Source organism: Protopterus annectens, chromosome 9.part0 (genome assembly GCF_019279795.1).
Source record: "Protopterus annectens isolate FY-2018-M chromosome 9.part0, PAN1.0, whole genome shotgun sequence".
Lineage (NCBI taxonomy): Eukaryota > Metazoa > Chordata > Ceratodontiformes > Protopteridae > Protopterus > Protopterus annectens.
This window is the reverse complement of record NC_056743.1, coordinates 623,604,919-623,627,103: the sequence shown is the minus strand read 5'-3', so window position 1 is coordinate 623,627,103 and position 22,185 is coordinate 623,604,919. Positions and strand designations below refer to the sequence as shown.

Sequence of the window (22,185 nt, the reverse complement as noted above, 5' to 3'; positions counted from 1 at the left end):
TTATTTGTATTGGTGTTGACCTGGTAATGGAGTGGTCTTACATAGAATACAGGCAGGTAAGTGGTCACTGATACTGTAGGGTAGTGTGCCTGCTGAGAACATTTTATTTGGGTTGGACACTAGAATCTAGGCAAGGATGGGACCACTATCCTTGTTTTTGTTGGGGTTAGTTCTATTGGTAATAAGCTGTGTAAAGTTAAATAGGTTGATGTTGGTTGAGGGAGAGTGGTTAGAGACATCTAGCCAGTTTATGTTTACGTCACCTAGGATGATTGTTTCATTTTTTTATATTGTTTGATGTGCAGGCAAGAATTACTTGTAACAGAGGAATGTTGTTACCTATAAAGAGCTATAATGCAGAGATTCGTACCGTTGTTCATTTTTAGGAATGATATTATGATTTCAGCAGTGGAAAATTGAGGGATGGCATTCGAATATGGGACTATACTGAAGGTGATTGAAAAGAGTACTGCAACACCTCTTCCTTTTTTGCAGGATCTATCTGTTCTTAAGCAGGCATGGCTTGGAGGGAGAAATTCAGAGTATTTAATGTAGGGTTTTAGCCAGGTTTCTGTGGCAGCTAATGTGTCTGATTTATTGTAAAATAGCCAGGCATAGAATTCTGGGATTTTATTTCTAATACTTTGAAGGTTGAGAGTAGTAATATTTAGTGATTTGTATGAGTTAGGGGGGTTGAGAGAGGCAGAAGTGAGTCCTGGGTTGGGGTAGATATCTCCACAGTGGGATAGGTTAGAATGTTTTACTGGTAAGTGGTAAGTGATTGATTTATTTTTGATTTATGATGGTAAGTTAAGGGTGACAGGTTGTGGGGGGAGGATTTTTAGTTTAGTGTGGAAAAGTACAATGAGCATATATAGGCTGGGGCATATTTCTAAATAGCTAATAAGAGTTAGGGTTTGAGAGGAAGTTGTAGATGCAATGTTGGTAGGTAAGTATGTTGTGTGTAGTGTCGTTACTTTTAGTAGGAGAAAGAAAAAGAGGGAGAGCAGGAGGAGTAGTGTGGTAGAGAAAAAGAGGGAGAGCAGGAGGAGTAGTGTGGTAGAATAATTAATGATAGACACTGCAGAAGAAGCAATTGGTAATCAGTGAAGGGGTAGGTGGGTAGAGGTATTAAAGGGTAGAGTCTGGTAATTAGGGCAGGTATGGGGTTAGTGATAAAGTGAGTTGAAGGAAGTGATTGTTAAGTTAATTAAGGATGGTCCCGTAGGGTGAAGTGTTGGAGGGGGTGTGGTAAGGTTTAATAATGAGTGGTTGGCAAGTGTGACTGGATGTTGTTCTAGTGGAGGGAGCAGTTGGGGTAAGTATAAATGTAATTGATGTGGGGTATATGGGAATGCGGGTAGGGTAGGGCCTGGGCAGGCACAACTTTTATTGTTCACAAAATATTTTATTCTTTTTAAGTTGATTTTTAGAAAATGCTCTGGAATGCAAGATGTGTATAGGCTGCTAGACATGTGACATTCCACACCACATTGGTGTTAATGATTTAAGATGTCTGCAGTACGTACGAAAAGTTGCATAGGAATAGCCACAACACTTAGCTGAACTTGGGAGCCCATGTCTTCTCTTTTTGTCTCTACATATGCTCATAAGCATCTAAAAGAAGAAAGTCTAAAGACAAAATATCATAGCTTCAGAAATATAATAACAGCAGTTATCCTGAAAACTATGAATAAGTGTCACTTACCTTACTGTCTGCAACTTCTGGTAGATCATGTGAGCCTCACAACTTAAGAGGATTCCAAAAACTATATAAATGTTATTTAACATGTCGAGGATTAGCTGTGGACGAATAAAAGATATTCCTTCTTTCAAATATACCGTATAAAATGCCAATCTCACTGCTTCTTTCTTTGTGGTTATGTTTCTGCTTTTGTTAAACAGGTATCAAGATGCCATCATCGGTTAGTAACAGTTTCCTATGAAGATATAAATAAAAATAGATTTATTTTACCATGTGACATCATGAAGGCTGTTAACAGGTTAAAGTACTATTGAATTTATGTCAGCCAAACTTAATTGAGCATATTCTCAAAGCAAAAACGTATTAGACATTAAAAATCGCAGTTCATAAGAATATAATTTATTTGCACAAGGGATTGTTCTCGGTAGTGTTTTCAGTTTATACTGCTATCTCAGATCTGCCCTAACAAGTAATATGTGTTTTGTGTTTACATTATGCTTGCTGGTGCATGTTTCCTGTTTTCCCCTCTTTTGTTGGTATCACATATCTCAGCTACTCTGTGTATTTGTGTCTGTCTGTCTATCGGTTAATCTATCTATATTTCTGTTTACTAACTATAAGTGCACTGATCCAGAGACCCTTTTCAAATGTAACACAGGCATTCCTTTCAACTGTCCAGATACTTGCAGAATGCCCAGAGTTTTGCTTCATATGTTTGGTTTGTTCCTCATAAAATGTGTGAGTTTCTGGGAAATCTTTGAGAAGAGAAGTCATTAAATAATGACAGATGTTTGAGTTCCATACCTAACATCCTTCAGAAAATGCACTCAAACACAAAATCTGTTATTCAGGTAACTCTTTGAGTTTATAAGAACAATGTTTAAAGTGTGCCTTGGCCTTTGTCTAGATTTCTTGTGTTAAGAGGTATGAACCCAGACCCTTTGGCAATAAAATGAGAATACTGTATGATGACATTGAAATGCACCATTAAAGATACAAACAGAAGTAACACCAATAACATTCATGGGAAATGTATGCAAAAGCAAGAATTTCACATAATGGTAAATGTTCTAGAAAAACGTTGGTTATAATAATATATAACCTAGTAGATTAAAACAGTGACGAGAACATTATTTATGAGGAAGGAAGGTGGGAATAAGGAGGGACATGGTAGACTGTGGTTGGACGTTAAGTAGGTTGGAGCCATTAAGGGTGTAAGTTAAGAGTAAGTCAAATAAAGTGGCCAGAAATTCTCTGATGAAAGGTGGAGTAGGAAAGCTGATGGCTATTTTAAGAGAACAGAGTTAGTGAGGGTGGGGTATATTTAGCTATGATTGTTGAAACAATGGTGCTGTAGTTCAACATTTCTCAAATAGGTTCATAGGTTCATAGGTGTGTACTAGGCTAATGGCCCTGGAACCTTTACAAGCCTAGCCCATAGGATTACACTGGCATCGTGCCACCCGACCTTAGTTCCCAGTGCCTCTGTCGAGTAAAGCCACTGGAGTGATCCCTGGTGTGAATTTTCTATTTCCCATCCACTCATCAAGATTTCTCTTGAAGAGGGCCAGTGAGGTGCTCTGCTTGACATGTATGGGAAGTCTATGCCATAGCATGGGCAGTCTCTAGGTTATGAGCCTGTCCCTCCAGCATGTTCTGTTGATTGTGGTAATGAGGTTGAAGTCTCTGGAGCGTGTGGTGCGGAGGGATTGGGATTTCTTTAGATGTAGCATTTCTGACAGAGATGGGTCAGGCATGGCTTAGTAAGTCAAGCAGAGATTGCCTCTAAGTAGGCAATATGAGACAGAGAAGAGTTGGAGTTTTTTTTAGTCTATCCACATAGGACAACTGTTTAAGGCCTAGGATCTTCTTTATGAGGTACTTTTGCGGCCTCTCCAGCTGTTGCAGGTGTTTAGTGAGGTACATGCCAAATGGGGCATTGTACTCAATGATTGGTCTAATGAGGGAAGAGTAGAGGGAGACAATAACCTCTTTCTTCCTGGATGCAAAACCCTTAGTAATGAGATATACTACATAGAAGGATTTTCTGACCACAGTGGCAATGTGGTGGTCAAAAGAGAGGTTGCTGTCAACCTGTGTTCCCAGATCTCTTATAATGCCTTCTGTGTTCAGTGGACTACCATCGATGTGGTAATTCATGGGAACCAGGTTTTTCCCAATGGGGATGATAACACATTTTTTGGTATTGAGCTTAAGGCCATGGTTCTGACACCAGTTGTTGGTCTCAGTGAGGCCATTCTGTAGGATGTCAACATCACTTGGGGAGTTAATAATAGCTTCCAACCTGTAATCGTCTGTGAACTTTGTCAGCCAGAGTCCCTTCATGTTGGCCTGGACTTCAGAGAAGTAGTTACCAAACAGGAGAGGACCCAGGACTGAACCATATGGGACTCCACTCATGACTGGTCGGCAGTCTGACTTGGAGTCAGCTACTTTCACACCGTGGGTTCTACCTGTGAGCCAGTTTGCAAGCCACCTAGTGATATAGGGGTTGATGCCTAGCTTAGTGAGTTTTTCTATGATTCCTGAGTGGGGAATGGTATCAAAGGCCTTGGGCAGATCAAGGTAGGCTGTATGAACCACCTTGCCTACAGCTCTCGTGACTGACCCAAAGAAGTCAACCAAGTTGGGCAGGCATTATCTACCATTCACAAAAGCAAACTGTGTGGGATCCAGAGTTTGGAGATTCCCTATATTCCTGTTTATTAGGTCCATGATAATTCGGTCCATAGCTTTACATATCAGACTGATCAATCTAATGGGGCATTAGTTCCCAGGGTCTATAGTTGCTCCTCCTTTGTGGAGAGGGATGACTGCAGCAGTGCACCATTCAGTAGGGGCAAAGTCTGAGGTGAGGCTGTGATTGAACAGGGTGCACAGGTGAGGTGCCAGTTCACTCTGTAGTTCATGTAGAACACAGCCAGGGATATTATCAGGTCCCATAGAAGCTGTAATCTTGGCCTTGGACAGTGCTGTTTTAACCTGTGCAGCAGTAATACTGGGTGCCTGGAATCTTCTGGCATTGTGACTGGTCCTTTGGGGGGTATAAAGTTGGCACTGAATCTGTCAGCCAGTATATTGCCAATATCTGTTGGCTTGGTATAGGAGGTATCATTGTGCAGTAGCTCAGAGCAAATCTGGGTATTGCCATGGAGATTCTTTACATAACTATAGAAGGCCTTGTGGTTGTCTTCTGTTTTCAGAGCTAGCTTTAAAGGATCTCAGCTTTTTGTTGAGGCTGATAAGGGAGTTTTTCCAGTCTTGGGACTTCACCTTATTCCACATCAGTTTCCTCCTTCTGTTGTAGAGTTTGTTTATGGCAGGGGACCAACAGATTGGCTTCTGTTTTTGGAGGAGAGCGTCTTGGTTCTATTGGGTATGGTGAGATCCATGCATTTGTGTACGTGTTCATACAGTGCATTGGCATATGATTTGGTGGTCATGCAACTATTCTCCATTTGCATGGGTGCCGTGAAGTTAGCCACCTCTGTTTTTAGGAGCCCAAACTTAGCTTTAGAGAAGTTTTTCATGGTGATTACTTTTATGTGGATTTCCAAGGTGATTAGTTTGTGGTTGGATCTAACCAGGAAGGAGTTGACTATTGGTGTAGAGCAATGGTCACCCATGTTAGTAATAACCAGGTCAAGGATGTTGATACCTCTAGTGGGGGTAAGAACAAGCTTGTCCAGGGCATTGGAATTAATGAATTCCAGGAAACATTGGGCAAGTGTATTGGTGCATGAGTATTTTTCCCAGTTAATGGAGGGGTAGTTGAAATTGCCCAGTATGAGAGTGTTAGGTTGGACCCTAATATTCCCCAGGGTACTTAGGAATGTGGAGTGTGTGTCTTGGGATATGGTTGGGGACCTATAGCAGGCTACGACCTGAATCGCTGTCTTACCCAATGTTAGCTGGACCTGAAGTATTTCAGATGCATTATGTTGGGCTACCAGTCTGGAGGTGTGTGCATCATTTATGAATATGGAAACACCACTGCATTTGGAGCTTCGGTCCAAGTTCTGCAGTTGAAAGGTGTGGAATGAGTTATAGCCTGCTAGTGCAGGGGTGATTTCTGCTGCCTTGAACCAGGTCTCTGTTATGGCACAAATGTCGATGTTCTCCATTTTAAGGAGTGCTTCAAGTGAGTGCATTTTGAGATTTAGACTTCTAGCGTTGAGCAGCATGACTCTCAGATTGCATTTGTTTGTAGCTGTTACAGTAGTAATTTGGTCTTTGGAACACTGCCTAAAATAGGCATAATAGAGGTGGCAAGAGTCTTGGCCGGTATCTGGAAGCCCAGGGGTGACAGATGCAGGCCATCTCTGGCAAAGCATCAAGGTTTGTCAGTCATGTCATCCCAGGCAGACAGATACTGGATCCCCTTAGAATGACACCCGCCAGGAACTGCCATATTGTATTAATTTAAATCAAGTTTAATGTTCCTGTCAACTAGGAAAGATTCAAAAGCAGGTGAGACAAAAACAAAGGTCCATGTCCAATGTTCAGTTAGATTTTCTTCACATCTGAAAAGATTGGGGAGAAAAACTTGATAACTGTAACAAGTCACCTCAGCTGCCCTACACTACATGGCTCAGACTTTTTATTTTATTTTATTTATTTATTCATTCATTCATTCTTTGTTCAGCAGGTTAGTCCACTAGGTTAGTGGCCTGTTTGCAGGGAAGATCCAAGGTGGTATTTATATTAATAGGGGAAATTTGGGCCGGCCATTGGGGAACTTTGCCCTATTCTTTTCAATATTTGCCATGGGATCTTTTACATCCACCTGAGGTACCACCAATTTAAGTAGATGGGACATCAGTTTAATTCCTCATTAAAAGGGCAATAAACTCAGGTGTCCCCCCCAATGATTATGTACTGGAGTTTCAGAAAAGCAATCACCTGGAGTGGGAAAATAACACATAGCCTTCTGCTTAACACTGATAGTTTCCCAATAAACTTAAGTAAACTGAATATAAGTCAGCACTGTTGCCCTTCAGAAATGATTGCTTCTACTTGTACTCATTTGAATAGAGAGTGTATGTGGTTATACATGCCAGATCTATTACCCAAGGGAAGTGGAAAAGAAAGACTATCTGATCACACGCTCATTGTATTTTACTCCAACACATGAAGATGGATAACAATGTTGTAGAATAAGCTTTTCAGAGAAAAAAATATTGGGAAGAGTTTGAAATTATGGAAGATTATTAACAAAACACACACACACATACACACAAACAAAAAGCATTAACGAGGGCACATTTCAAAAGGTATATAAATGTGCACAGTATTTAGCAGGTATCACAATATTACATGTTTAATTAAAAAATCATTAATGAAAAACATTAAATTCCTGATCTTGCATAAACTTTGTCATAAAGGATCATATTGTACTGCATTTAATGGAGCTGCTACCCTTCACATCAGTAAACTTTATTTATCCTTTGCTGACTGGGTTCATCCCACTAGGCTAGTGGTTTCTTTTCAGGGGAGACCTGAGATGGTATTTATACCACTACATGAAATTTGACTAAGGTATCATGGAACTTTCCCTACTCTTTTTGTTGTGAGGGGGAACATTTTTGTGGTTGCAATTCCAACATATGTTTCTGGCATGGAGGCTGCTCATAGAAGCAGGAGGTTATAGCAATGGAGAGTTGTTTAGTTGTTTGGTGGTAATTTGAGCAGAAGAACGCAGTTGAGCCTTCAAATCAGCATAAAAACATGTTGAGAGATAAGAGGAGAGAAGAGAAGTTAGTCAAGCCTTCTAATTCTGTGTCTGAGGTTAGAGAATTGAGACAAGAGGCATATATGCCTTCTAGTAGAGTTCTGTAGTTGGAGATGATGGTAGGAAGACAGTCTAGTCTTCTACGAATATTTTTGAAACAGCGGAAGGGTACATAGTTGGAGAAAAGGCAGGTGAGTTTTTCCAGATTCGGAAGAGATTTTCCAGCAGCAGCTATTCCAGGAAGAGAACCAGCATGAGGAGAGATGTATTATTACAACTCTCCAGTCAGGAGGGTTGCAGGATGTTTTATTAGAGAAATTAAGTGAGGAAAGTGAACTGGAGAGTGGCAAGGATGTGGCATGGGGAGCTATAATGGAAAAAATTCAAAATGAAGAGGTGCTTTTCATACAAAAACAGGAGATGGTAAGACAAAAACCTTATGCTGATATGGTTAAGGAACGAGCAGGAAAAGAAACTGTTACAAAACAAAGAAGAAATTATACTGTTAGCATTTCCTCCAAGGAAGGAAGAGTATTAGATATGAGGTATGCAACAGGGTTATTTCACCTTTAGGAACTTCTCCAGCAGGGGTAAGAGCTTTCATTCATATAAGCAAAAATACGTTTTGTGATATATTTTTTGAAAACGGTCAGGCAATGGAAAAAAAATCGAGTTGTATGAAAATAAGAAAGACTGTATTCCAAGGAATGCTTATGAAGTTAAAGCCTTTTTCAGAGAAAATAAAAAGAAAACTCATGTTCAATTAAGAAAGTAATTGAAAAAAAGACTTTGAAAAGACATTTATTTACCATATGTAAAGATGTATTGGACATTTCTAAAGATTTCAACAATAGAGGATTATGGACTGGGAGTTGGAATTGTAATGTACTGAAAATGATAAAATCATTCATATCCCTAGTATTATAAATACAAAAGGTCAAAATGTGTCAAAATATTGGGGTCAACCAAAAACCTGTTTCTACTGTGGAAAATCAGATCATTTGATTGTTGATTGTACAAAAAGGGAAATGTTTTATATGTGATAGGTCACGGTGCAAAGAATGTGAGTTAAAATTTTAAAAATGCAATAAGATAGGTCACATGTGGATGGATTGTAAAGAAGGGACAGTAGAAATACATGAAGTTACTATGTCTGATCACATTCAAGGGGTTATGGAAGTAGTAAGTGAAGAAGAGCAAGGACAACATCATGTAGGAAACATACAGAAGAAACAGTCAAAAATGATGATAAACATGATACATAAAAAAACAAGAATTAAATATAGAAGAAGGTGCTGAAGTTAGCGACAAAAAGATATTATACTGCGGTGGTGGTGAGCGTCTTCTGTGTGGAGGCATACGTAAATGGGGCGTGCCTTCGTTGAAGGTTGTGTGTCAGGGCTGGTAACCCGGTACATAAAGATTCACTACCAATCATTAGCGGACCGGAGCTCCGCTGTGGCGACCCCCTAATGTCATATAATAGCAATAACCTACAGCTGGCTGTGTGTAATGCTGGATTTACCCATGGTTGGCTTTGTTTGGTCACTCAGACTTCACCTGGTGGGTAAGTTCAGCATTACCCACACCCAATTGTGGGTTGCAATAATATATTATTAATACCATCTTCTCCTTTACATAGGTATCTCCTCTTAATCCTGTAAACAGAGGAGTGCTATATGTAGCAAAATAAGATGGTGGTTTAGGACTATTAAATCCAGTGGTATTTGTAGTTTTGTTACATCCGTATAAAATACTTAAATGGTTAAAGGAAAAAAATGGTAATTTAATGGGTCTGTTATTGGAAAACAAATATAAAACATATGGGATATGATGAAAAGTTGTAAAAGAGTATATGAATGAAGAAATGAAAGTATAACAAGAGGAAATTATAATATGGAAATAAATATGGAAGATTTAGAAGATAAAATAAAAAAGTGGTGTAAAAAAGTAATGGTGAAATATTTTTCATGAAAACCCATGGAAAGAATCGGAGGAAGTAAAAATCAGAGCTATAAAGGCAAGAAATGATAGATTGAAAAAGAAAGTAGAATGTCATGAATTTCTATGGAGACTGGCGATAAGGAAATTACCAGTCAAAGCAAACATGCCACATAAAAATATGAAATGATATGTAATTATTATCATAAAGAAGAAACTACTGACATGTCTTTTTGAAATGTAAAAGAATTCATACATTATGGACTAAGCTAGATGAGAATCATTATTTAGATAAAAAATAAGGGCTACAAAAATATTAATATAGATATAACTGAATATGGCTTTTGTAAAGATAAAGTGTTTATTGAAAAGATTAATACAAATATTTAATGTTTTGTGCATAATTTGGGACCAAAGAGTGAAAGAAATTATGTATATTGCTAAATGCAATTTATCAGAAATGTTAAAAAAATAAGATTTTAGTTGTGGAAAGTAGAGTGGTGGTCAGATTCAAATGTATTTTGAACGTAAAAAAATTGAATATGAGGTCAGTATAAATAGTTTCTGTATAATATTATGAATGATGTAAATATTATTTTATATGTTCAGTTTATATTGTAAATATTTAAGATTTTTTAAATAAAAGACCCCTACTCTTTTCAATATGTCCCATGGGACCTTTTATATCCGAGAACCAGACCAACTGAATAAGACTTTAAACCGAGTATTCAATTGCAATAATCAATTACATATGCACGGCCTGCTGTTTTTGATTGGTGGGATCATGTATTTAAATACTAGTTTTTTGTTATGTGCTTTACAATGACGAAATTCCTTTTATTGGAACAAAAGCACTCAGCCTTTTTATTAATTATATGTGCTGGCTGTCTGTGGTGGTGGTTACTTTTCATTTTATTTTATTTTTTACATCCATCTGAGCTACCACCAAATCAAGCAGATTTGGACATCTGTTTAATGTCTCATCTAAAGGACGACACTCAGGAGGGCAGTCTTCCCCTTTACGCTGCACTGCAGTATCAGTAGTCCAGCTACCTGGTGTGAGAATAGAACCCAAAGACTTCTGTACCAAAGGCATGGATGCTACATTTTGCTCCACTAACACTGCAATGAAAAGAAACAACTCACAGTGTGAGTTACTGAAATCCTTTATTACAGCCCTGCAGAAAAACTCAGCCCTATTGAGTTTTTTTTTTTTATTTTTTACTATACATTTTGGTTACACTGCACATTTGTGCACACTTAAGAAAGTTTATGTATAGCACATTACTGACATATTAGGGGGTGCCTTCGCCAACTCACACATCAGCAACCCGTTCTCCTAAATAATGGCAACATTTTTGAATTCTAATTCAATAAAATAAAGTGTATAGTGATAGACAGATATGAGCGCCATGTCAGTTGTGTCAATGCACGTGGTTGGAATTAAAAAGACAGGCAGCACTCCATAACAGCTATACAGCATCCATCATTATTGATTGTGTTGGTTAGTATGCCAACTAGAAATATAATGGACTTTTTCCCTTCAAAATTATACTGGTTAACTAAAATTATGACTGTTGAAAAAACTATGATACTGTGTCTAAAACATTCTATTATAATATAAAAACAATAAAAACAAGTAAAATTCTACAACAGGCCTTTATTGTGGTAATGCACATGTAAAATATGCCCCACTCTGGGCATCTGAAAAAGTGAGTACTCTGACAAAAAATAGTATCTCTCAACTGTACAAGTTTTCACAGAATCTCCAGATTTTTCCCTCATATTTTTGGTTGTTTTTCATAAAATTATGGTTTTCTGGCAAATTAGTGGCAAATCATTAAAGACTGAAGTTAGAAAATAATGACAGACATTTGAGTTTCAGAGTTGATACCCTTCAGAAAAGTTGTGCTAATGTAAAACCTGTCATTCTATAAACTTTCTAAGTTTATAAGAGAGGTATTCAAAAATTGTGCCTATTTTTGGACATTTGTCCCACTTTTATTCATGCCTTTGTCCAGATTTCTTGCTCTAAAAGGTTGATAGGTATGAAAATAGGAATTTTCATTTGCTAATATATGTTGCACTGGCCCAACAACGAAGTGACAAAGTATGGAGATTCTTTAGTTCTCTTTCTGTATAGTTCTACTTCAGTGTCTAAAATATGTCTTATGTTTCTACTGCCATCTACTGGTCATATATTAGAATACACCCACAAAACTTTTAGCAGCTTACCATATGTAACTTAAAAATAGTAGTGGCCACAAGTTTCCTTTTATAGTCAGTGTGGGGGATATTTATTTCTAGGCAGTAGACTTAGTTGATTTGTTAGCAAATATCACAGGTATATCTTAGTTAAATTATTAGTTTTTTTTTTTTTTTTTACATTTTTTAATGCAGCCTCAGACGCACCAGATCTTATTGTAGGATGAGGTTGTTTTCTGCTAGATTTGTTTCTCTGATGATGCTGTGCACTCCTTTATCGAGTTTACTCTGGCTGTCAGCTTTATTGACATTGACTCCTTTACCAAATTTAATCCATGCCTTTCCGGGACTGATATGTCACTGATGTTATTCAGTGAAACTTTCTATGATGGTCTAATTAATGTCTTCAATGCTTGTATAGCAGCAGAAACTCAATGTCACTGATCTTACTGACAGACTCAATTTATAAAATATTGCCTTCCGACTTCCTTTGAATGTCATTTTGTTATTTTTTAAATCTGCATCTGAATTATTTTCTATTTCATCTGCTTTCTTATCCATGGTGTCATTTTTAGAGCCTTAGTTTTTCACTCTTTCATGTTTTTAGGACTCTTCGTGAATCTTAACAAGCTGGACTTTTTTCACAAGTTCCATAAATGTTGAGCTGATATGACTTATGGCAAGAAACGGAATGTCATCTGTCTAAAAGAAAACTCCTTAACAAGTATGTGTGCCATCGGTAAGCGATTGCTAAGTGTTTGATGTTATTCATCATTTTATGGAGAGAGGGAATGACTAGCAGTGCCTTCCTCATATACCCACGAGCAACTGCAGCTAAAATGCAACGAATGGTTTCACGTCAGTTATCAGATACATGCTCAATCGTTACATGCAATGAATGATTTCACGCCAGTTATCAGATATATGCTCAATCACTACATGCAATGAATGGTTTCACGTCAGTTATCAGATATATGCTCAATTGCTACATGCAACAAATGATTTCATGTCAGTTACCAGATATATGCTCAATCACTACATGCAATGAATGGTTTCACGTCAGTTATCAGATATATGCTCAATTGCTACATGTAATGTAATGAATGATTTCACACCAGTTATCAGATATATGCTCAATTGTTACATGCAATGAATGATTTAATGTCAGTTATCAGATATATGCTCAATTGTTACATGCAATGAATGATTTCATGTCAGTTATCAGATATATGTTTAATCACTACATGCAATGAATGATTTCATGTCAGTTATCAGATATACACTCAATTACTACATGCAATGAATGTTTTCACATCATTTATCAGATATATCGTCAATCACTACATGCAATGAATGATTTCTCAGCAGTTATCATATATATGCTCAATCACTACATGCAATGAATGATTTCATGTCAGTTATCAGATATAGACTCAATCACTACATGCAATGAATGATTTCACAACAGTTATTAGATATACACTCAGTCACTACAAGCAATGAATGATTTCATGTCAGTTATCAGATATATGCTTACTCTCTCTATGCAATGAATGATTTCACATCAGATATATGCTCAATCACTACATGCAATTAATGATTTCACGTCAGTTATCTGATGTATGCTTAGTCACTACATGCAATGAATGATTTCACTTCAGTTTTCAGATATACCCTCAATCACTGCATTACACTTAGCTGTTGACAGTCATACTGGCACTTTCACCTTTGGCATGGCATGGTGTGTGTGTGTGTGTGTGTGTGTGTGTGTGTGTGTGTGTGTGTGTGTGTGTGTGTGTGTGTGTGTGTGTGTGTGTGTGTGTGTGTGTGTGTCTAAAAGGATGTAGGTAGTAGCTGTGTAACTTTGTAGGACATATGCGCTATGCTAAGGTTGAGATTGTGAGGGATCTTTCTCTTTGCTGGAGCCAATCAAAGTGATTGTCACCTGATCATGTGTTCAGAGGTCCATAGTTACTTACTAGCTTATTGATCTGTGAAGAACTTAAAAAGCCTGGTCTTATATCCCATGCTAGCTTTTAGCCCTTATATTTTTAGTACAAATAACCCAGAGGTGGGCAGAACAAGGAAAGGATGGAGCATTTACTTGTTGCCTCTATCCATGAGGGACATTGTTCTAAATCAGAGGTGAATTTGCAGTTTCCCATCCATTCATCCAAATTACATTTGAATAGAATATGTGAAATACTTTGCTTCATCTAGACTGGAAGATGGTTCCATAGAAGAGTTCTTTCTGTGATATATGCATATCACTTTAACATGTGCTATTTACATTGCAAAAGAGACTGAGATCCCTTGAGTGTGTGCTCACACTTCAGAATATGTGATGAGTATAACAGGTATGACAGAATAGAATCTGTTGAGGCTCTGTAAGCAAGGCAGGGGTCACTTCCTAGCAGCCTGTATAATACTGTAAAGAGACAAGGCTTTGAAATGTTCTGTATAGTTTTTGTGATTTAGGCCCTTGATTTTGTAGTGAGAAGACATTGTAATTGTTCCAGCTTTCACAAGTGTTTGGACAGGTACATACAAATGGGGCATTATATTTAATGATCATCCTGAGGAGAGCAGAGTACAGTGTAATGATTACATTTGTGGACTTGGGTACCAGCAGTGGATACATGGTTGTCAAGGGACAGTTCATTTTCGACATAGGTTCCCAGATCCTTGAGTACAGGATCAGCTGAGCACTCCATATGGTTATACATATTATAATCCTGCCAATGAATAGCACAGTGGAATTCTAGCAGTAATTTCCACTCATAGCAGTTTCTTCATTTCACTAAGCCTAAAGGACCTTGCAGTCAGTTCTGAATTGCAGTTCAGACATCACACGTATGTCAGTGTGCTCAGACATCACATGTATGTCAGTGTGCTAGCGCTTTCTTTTAGTTTTGATAGAACTCAGACATCACACATCTGTCAGTGTGCTCAGACATCACATGTATGTCAGTGTGCTCAGACATCACATGTATGTCAGTGTGCCAGCGCTTTCTTTTAGTTTTGATAGAACTCAGACATCACACGTATGTCAGTGTGCTCAGACATCACATGTATGTCAGTGTGCTAGCGCTTTCTTTTAGTTTTGATAGAACTCAGACATCACACGTATGTCAGTGTGCTCAGACATCACATGTATGTCAGTGTGCTAGCGCTTTCTTTTAGTTTTGATAGAACTCAGTGTGCTCAGACATCACACGTATGTCAGTGTGCTCAGACATCACATGTATGTCAGTGTGCTAGCGCTTTCTTTTAGTTTTGATAGAACTCAGACATCACACGTATGTCAGTGTGCTCAGACATCATATGTATGTCAGTATGCTCAGACATCACATGTATGTCAGTGTGCTCAGACATCACATGTATGTCAGTGTGCTCAGACATCACACGTATGTCAGTGTGCTCAGACATCACACGTATGTCAGTGTGCTCAGACATCACACGTATGTCAGTGTGCTCAGACATCACACGTATGTCAGTGTGCTCAGACATCACACGTATGTCAGTGTGCTCAGACATCACATGTATGTCAGTGTGCCAGCGCTTTCTTTTACTTTTACTTTTACTGGTGAAGGAAGCTGACAGATGCTGCAGTGATATTGCTCTCTAAAGTCCTTACTATCACGGAACCTTTTCTGATGATGATGATCATTTAATTACCTATTAGATCAATATATATTTTTTAATTATTGTTTTCCTCTACACCCCCTGCTCTCACTCACACTCAAAGCAGACATGAGCTAAAGGTCGAGGGGGTCATATGGCCATAAAATGTATTTAAACATTCAGCATCATTTTATCCCACTAACTTAGCAGAAGCCCACTCCTAACTGCCTATCCTCTTCTATTCAGTTATCCTACGTACACTATCAGCATGTTGCTTGGCAGCATACTTCTCGGCTATCCCTGATTTTCAGTGATGTCCCTGATTTTGGCTCTGTCCCTCTTAATCCCTTCTAAAACTGGTGACTTTTGGGGAAAAGGTCGTGAATTATCCTTAATAAATAATGACAATAATTATAACTCTAGACTTCTTTTTCTTCAGAAAATGTATATTAATTCATATCCTCTTATTCTGAGAATATCTCAAGATAACAGTAGTAATATTTCAAATGTATCTCTGATTGTCCCTGATTATTTCTGGATTTGTCCCTGATTCTGTTGTGATTTGCCCTGATTAGTTGAGAGCTATTGTTAGCATGCCATAGGAAAGCCTATTGTTATTTCATACCACCCATCAGTCCGTACTTCTCTTGTGACATAATTTCAGACTGCTGTGCAATTGGCTAGCTTGTTCTTTGTATGCTAACCTTCTGCCACCCCACCCCCATCCAATGAGGTCATTACTTGTGCTTACTTGATTTAGACATAGGTTTCACAGCTGTATTAACTACATGCCTAAAATATAAGGAAAAATGTAATTTGCTGGCAGTGCGGTACAGAGTTGCTTCAGTTCCCTTTGCTAGTTCTTCCAGTATGAAATCTCCCTAAAACTCTTCATAGGTTGAGAGATAAGAGATAAGCACTAGGCTAAATGCCCTTATGGGCCATTTTACGCCTAGCCAATTACCCCATGTGAGAATCAAACCCTATTCCTTATGTCTGTAAGGTAAACATTTAACCATTTTGCTAACCTCCCACCCCTTCCTTGCCTCCTCCTTCTTTCCTGATGAATAATGTTTGGCAGAAGACAGCTATAAATTATTTGAATTGCTGTCACAAGAGAGAGAATCACTTTCCATGCTGAAAGCAGCTGGATGTGGAGATTTCTGTAAATTTCCCGCTAGGAGGCCAATGAGCCTCTTTTAAACTGCCCTGAGAAACCCCACCATCTTGCAGCTGATATGCTAAATGCTTAGTTCTTTATTGATCTTCACAATCATCCTTAGACAACTAACTTAAAAGTGCTGGGATACACAATTTGCATCTCTTTCAAGCAACATTTTGCCTTTTTCTGTCAGTGACTTAAATGTTTGCATGTGTGATACTAGCCTGTAAACAGTTACAGTAATTCAGTAGGAAGGAGCTGGTTTATTAAAAAAAATGGAAATTTTCAGTAAACATAGCAAATGTCTGCAGTTATTTACAAACCACAAACAAAAGGACTGGTTTATCACAAGAAAAACGTGCCTTCACAATGTGATGTCATCTTGAGATCTCTTTTGTGCTTTTAGTCTGAAAAGTCACTGATGAAGAAAACTATCTTTGTCAAGTGAAAACTCCCTAAACATGTCGTGCAGACCAATATACCTCCCATTTACTATTTTAATTACATCTGAGTAGAATCAGTCATTCCTGCAGAAAGACATTTGTAGCATTAGCATTCTGCACACTGTGTGTGTGTGTGTGTGTGTGTGTGTGTGTGTGTGTGTGTGTGTGTGTGTGTGTGTGTGTGTGGTGGATGAGTGGAGTGTGAATACAGAAGCAAGTGCTTATTTGTGTGTGTGTGGGGGGGGGGGGTAGGTGTGATTGCAGAAGCAAGTGCTTATTTGTGTGTGTGTGTGTGTGTGTGTGTGTGTGTGTGTGTGTGTGTGTGTGTGTGTGTGTGTGTGTGTGTGTGTGTGTGTGTGTGTGTGTGTGTGTGTGTGTAAGGGCAGAGGATTATGATGTCTTAGTATATTCCCTACGATTACTGAAACATGGCTGACCACTTCTGGGATTAAAGTAAAAGTGGAACAGTTTTTCACTTTTGATGGGTAACTGCCTTAGAAACATGATGGAAGTATTAAAAAAATTAGACTACTACCAGAGATAAGCAACAACAAGATCATATTTTTTTCCCAGATGAACTTCTGAACTTACAGAAATTCCTGAAATGGTTACTTTCTCAAAACACCTTCAACAAGGTATATGAGCTAAATTTCAGACTGTATTGGATTACAGTTAAAATATACCCCCCACATACATAACCATTCTTAACTGCTACTTTTTACAAGTTTGTTTGGTACCTTAAACAAACTCTGAAAGAACAGAAATTCTTTCAAAGCAGATGGAGAGAACACCTACAGTAAATATTTTGGTTTTCTTTACCATTGTTGTTCATCTTTTACAGTTAGCCACATTACCTGGATTCCATTAAGTTTTGACAGGGAAAAAAACATGAGATTTTGCACATGACATATGCTTGCTTACAGACCTGAGATCCCCAAGATTATCCAACAGGCGTGGAAAAAGGCACACTAGGTGGGCCAAGTGGTCCTTCTTCTGTTAGATTTTTTGTACTCAATTTAGTGAATCAGATTTCAGCCATGATATACTGCAAATATTTTGTAATGCTTCCTGTACATTACACAGAATCAGAATGTATCAGAGGCTTTGTTTTTAGTATTTTTAGCATTCTATCATAGATTCATATTATGTCACCTTCACTCTAAGACCACTCAGAGCAACAGAAAGGGCTGTCCTTCAATTAGCAGACCTAATGAACCTCAGAGGACTCAAGAATTCATTTGGCAGTATTTATGCAGAAAAAAGCTGAAACTTTCAAAATGCTTTTAATAATTTAGTTTTCAACACTGTTAAATTCTTGTATGTATCTACTGTTAAATTCTTGTATGTATCTTCTGAATGATACAAATATAATTAATTTCACTGAACCAACATAAAGCAAACTTTTAGGTGAAGAGGAGCCTTTTACCAGGAGTTGAATAATTCCTAATGAAGGGTACCTATAGCCTGATTAAGATTAAAATTAACATTGGTGCAACAAAGAGTATATTACAGGGTTTTCTATTTGTCAACCAGCATGGTATTTCTGCCTGTTTCCTGAAAGATATACAATACATGCTCCAATGAGTGAATAGTTTATGAAATATTATCTAAAAAATTGTAACCCACAAAATACTACAAATGATATTCTGAAGTTGAAGGCCTACATAAACAAAGATACACTATTTTCTACTATATTGAACTTGCTAGGAAGGAATAGCCCCTTTTCATATGGCAGATTTATTTTTGAAGTATGTTGCCTCCATCTCTAGGAACTCTTAAGAAGATAGATAGATAGATAGATAGATAGATAGATAGATAGATAGATAGATAGATAGATAGATAGATAAATGATGTAGCAGAATGGGGGACCTGTTTCGCTCTGATTGGTCTGCCTGTGCCTGAGACTTTGTACAATTATTAATACTTTCAGTAACATTTTAAATTTAAGGTTCACCTAGGATCACCATGTAATGTAACAAATACACTTCTGGTTGTATTTATAAGTGAGTTACAGTCAAGTCAGTCAGCTGTGCTTTATGATAGCACCACAGGGAGAGTAGGTAAATCTGTAACAGCTTACACTTTCCTACACCCCACTGTGCAAATTTAGCTTTCGTTTTATGTATTAGCATAGAGCCTTTTAATACCTGGTATCTGCATGCTACTCTGCAATGGTAACCATTTGAAATGTCGGAACCCACTAGAGAATCCCAAAACACAGATTGAGTGAATTTAGTGAACAGACTTACATATACTAACAATGGACTTAGATATAGTAAGGCTGAGGGGCCATTTCTTAGAAAATTCGCTTATACAATGTATGGTGATCTTGGAGTTGGTATATATAAGTTCAGGGGTGTGCAGCAGTAAAATTTTAGAAGAATGATTTTCAAGATTTGCTCTTCTCTGAGTTTTCAGTCTTTTTTTGAGGGGTGCTTTTTGGCACTTGTAAGGAGAAGAACTATTTTCTAGGTTTGCTCTTCTCTGGGGTTTTGGTCTTTTTTTTTTTTTTTGCCACTCAGCATTTCGAGTGCCAACATTTCAATAGGGAGCCCTCCCCATCACTTACTGCCTTTATGACTCTTCTGTTCCCTCAATGTGTAAAAGTCAGAGGGATGTACAATGGCACTTTTATGTAGTTCTTACAAAAGAGCTGTCCCACTTCTCAGGGAGTCTATATCAGAAGACTGAGACCTTAAAAGAGTGAATGCTCTTTAATCAAACACTAATAGTCCAAACCACACAATATCGAATATACGGAACAGCCATTTTTTTCCAAAGGAAAAAAAATCACTGTTCAAAAAAAAAAAATCCAGACACAAAATGAAGGTCTGTGCCCCCCCCCCCCACTTAAATATACCAACTCCAAGATCGCACCACAGTGGAGGAAATGGCAAAGTCACAACAATGCCCCAGCGATTTTTTTCCATGGGAAAGAAAATCGCTGTTCCGTATGTTCGATATTATGTGGTTTCGACTATTAGTGTTCGATTAAAGAGCATTCGCTATTTTGGAGTTTCCATCTTCTGATATAGACCCTTTCTCGGAAGGTATTATTCTAATGGCCCGTTCCAGTGTAGCAAAGGACAGATTTCAACACAATCCCCCGCTCTTTGGCATAGCATTTATTTTTTTAAATATGTTAACCAGGGTAGAGCACTGATACTAAATGAACCTATTTTAGACTCAGCTAGGGCGCACAACACCATGCAGATAAATGATCAATACATAGCATAAAACAGTACATATACATAATGCAATATATGATTATAAAACATGAAAGTGAAGATACAGTGAGAACAAATGACTCATGAAATACCAGTAAAGATTTTGAAGGTCAGGGGATCAGGAGGGAAATGTTAAAAATAGATGAAGAGGCATGAGAGAGAATGTTAGGAAGGAGAAACTTTGATCACTCTTCCTGTTTTACTGAGGGCCATAACCAGCAACTCAGTTTAGACTAAATAGGTTGCTGCTAGAAAGTCTAATTTGCTCCCCCCCCAACACACCAATATCTCATGATCAAACATCATTATGCTGGCAAAAAATAACTGTATAAAACTCATTTAATTTAATCATACAAAAACATTTCAGAATTGGACAGTGCAGGAATATTATCATTTTATTATGCTTGCATTTAGATGCCACCTGTATCACATCATTGATTTATTTATATTGTGGTTACAGTTTAGTCAGACAGAACCCAAGTGAATTTTCAGCAAATGCATGGATCTGAAAGCACCACATGTAAAGTTCAGTCATAAGCAAGAAATAATACCTGATTGGGGGGTTGTTATCGGATTAATAATGCCAACCCACATCAAGTTAGAAGATGGAGTATAGATAGAAGGCAAGGGAAGGTTAACATAGGTAAAACTACAAGTTTAAATTGGGAAATGTGATGAATTCCCACTGTTTACTTGATCTGATGCCAGAACCACCATGTGTGTTCTTTATACCACTAGTCACACTGTGTAATCATTCTAGATGTCAAACTCATGAGTGTAATCTTGTTTGTTAACAAAAATCTAACAAACAACTTTATTTGAACCTTTTCTGAAGAATATGAGTTTGTGAATTCCTTTCACCAAATTTATCAACTCATACTATCTAGTTTGCTTTACTGAAGTTAATAATAGTAAAAGTCAATGTAATGAGTGTAAACTGACAAAAGGAGCTGCCTGACTCACACTTTTGATTAATTATGTGTTGAAACTATAGATCTAGTAGATGTCATTTCAGCAGATATTTTGTTGATTAGCCAGTACAAATCCCCACAGTCATTATTTTTCTGCCTTGTGTCATGTTGCACAAATTATTTCTTTGAAACATGAAAAATTGTCTTCTTTATCTGATTCTATAAGTAAGTCTTTCTGTAAAATGACCAATAATTGATTTTCCTATTATGAAATAAATGTAAGCAATGCTGAATAAAATGTTAATGTTATGTGAAAGATCATTTTATGCCTTAATGTAAATTGTTTACGCATAAATTCCCCAGCGAATAATCAATAAAGTATTTTCTTGTGGCATCTGTTTTGATTTCTTTAAGTCATTTGTGTGCATAAACTGCACCATATAACTCTCCCTTGGATAGTTTTGTAACAATTACTCCCTTGTAAAAATTATTACCTTCAGAACAATTCATTTGTGCAAAGAAATCACTGATTTTTAAATATAATTTCTGATTAGACTATTTGCTACAAAAAACAGTTAATAAAAATAGTCAAATAGCCTTAACACATCCCTCATATAGCACTCTTGCAACCACATCCCATAGTCATGTCAGCACAAGGTTTTCATCCTTGCTGCTGTTCAGTTTTTGTTTTATAATATATTATTCCCCCTCCCACCGACTTTTGCTACTTGTTGATTTAAAAAAAATGCTTGTAGATATTGTCTGAACTTGTCAGTTTGTTTTGTTGAAACTTGCTACACTCTTACTGTAATAAAAAATGCATCTGGGGAGGCAGAAGTTAATGCTGATGATTACTTGCTGCTCAAAAATTGCAGACGGTCCGCCCAGACAGATGCATATACATACATAAGTGCAGGCAAGAAGGTGTAAAGTAATATAATTTGGGGAAAGTAATCCATACTCATGACTCACTTTTTCAGCAAAAAATTGGAAATAGATTTGTCACTGCAGTTATTTAAAAGAATAAATTTGTGTTTGTATTATTGTATTATTTGAATAATTGATTAGTGTAGCATTACAACCTCTCGAATAGCACACGTTTTATCGTTTTTATGTATAAGTAGGGACAAAGTCTAAGAGAAGAGGACAGCCGGATGACTACAAGATATGCACCATAAGCCAAATTAAAAGACATTAAGGTAATATAAAATGTAC

At 37.5% G+C, this 22,185-nt stretch overlaps 1 protein-coding gene across 2 annotated transcripts in view; it reads right to left on the bottom strand.

Annotated features, from left to right (window-relative positions):
• EGFL8 (EGF like domain multiple 8) overlaps positions 1-22,185 on the bottom strand; it is a 233,888-nt gene that overhangs the window by 110,028 nt on the left and 101,675 nt on the right. For both annotated transcript variants that reach the window (XM_044083186.1, XM_044083185.1), the window contains one exon: positions 1,709-1,940. In XM_044083186.1, coding sequence (XP_043939121.1) covers positions 1,709-1,791 — 83 coding nt within the window. In that variant the 5' untranslated portion in view covers positions 1,792-1,940. The remainder of the gene's footprint in view (positions 1-1,708; positions 1,941-22,185) is intronic.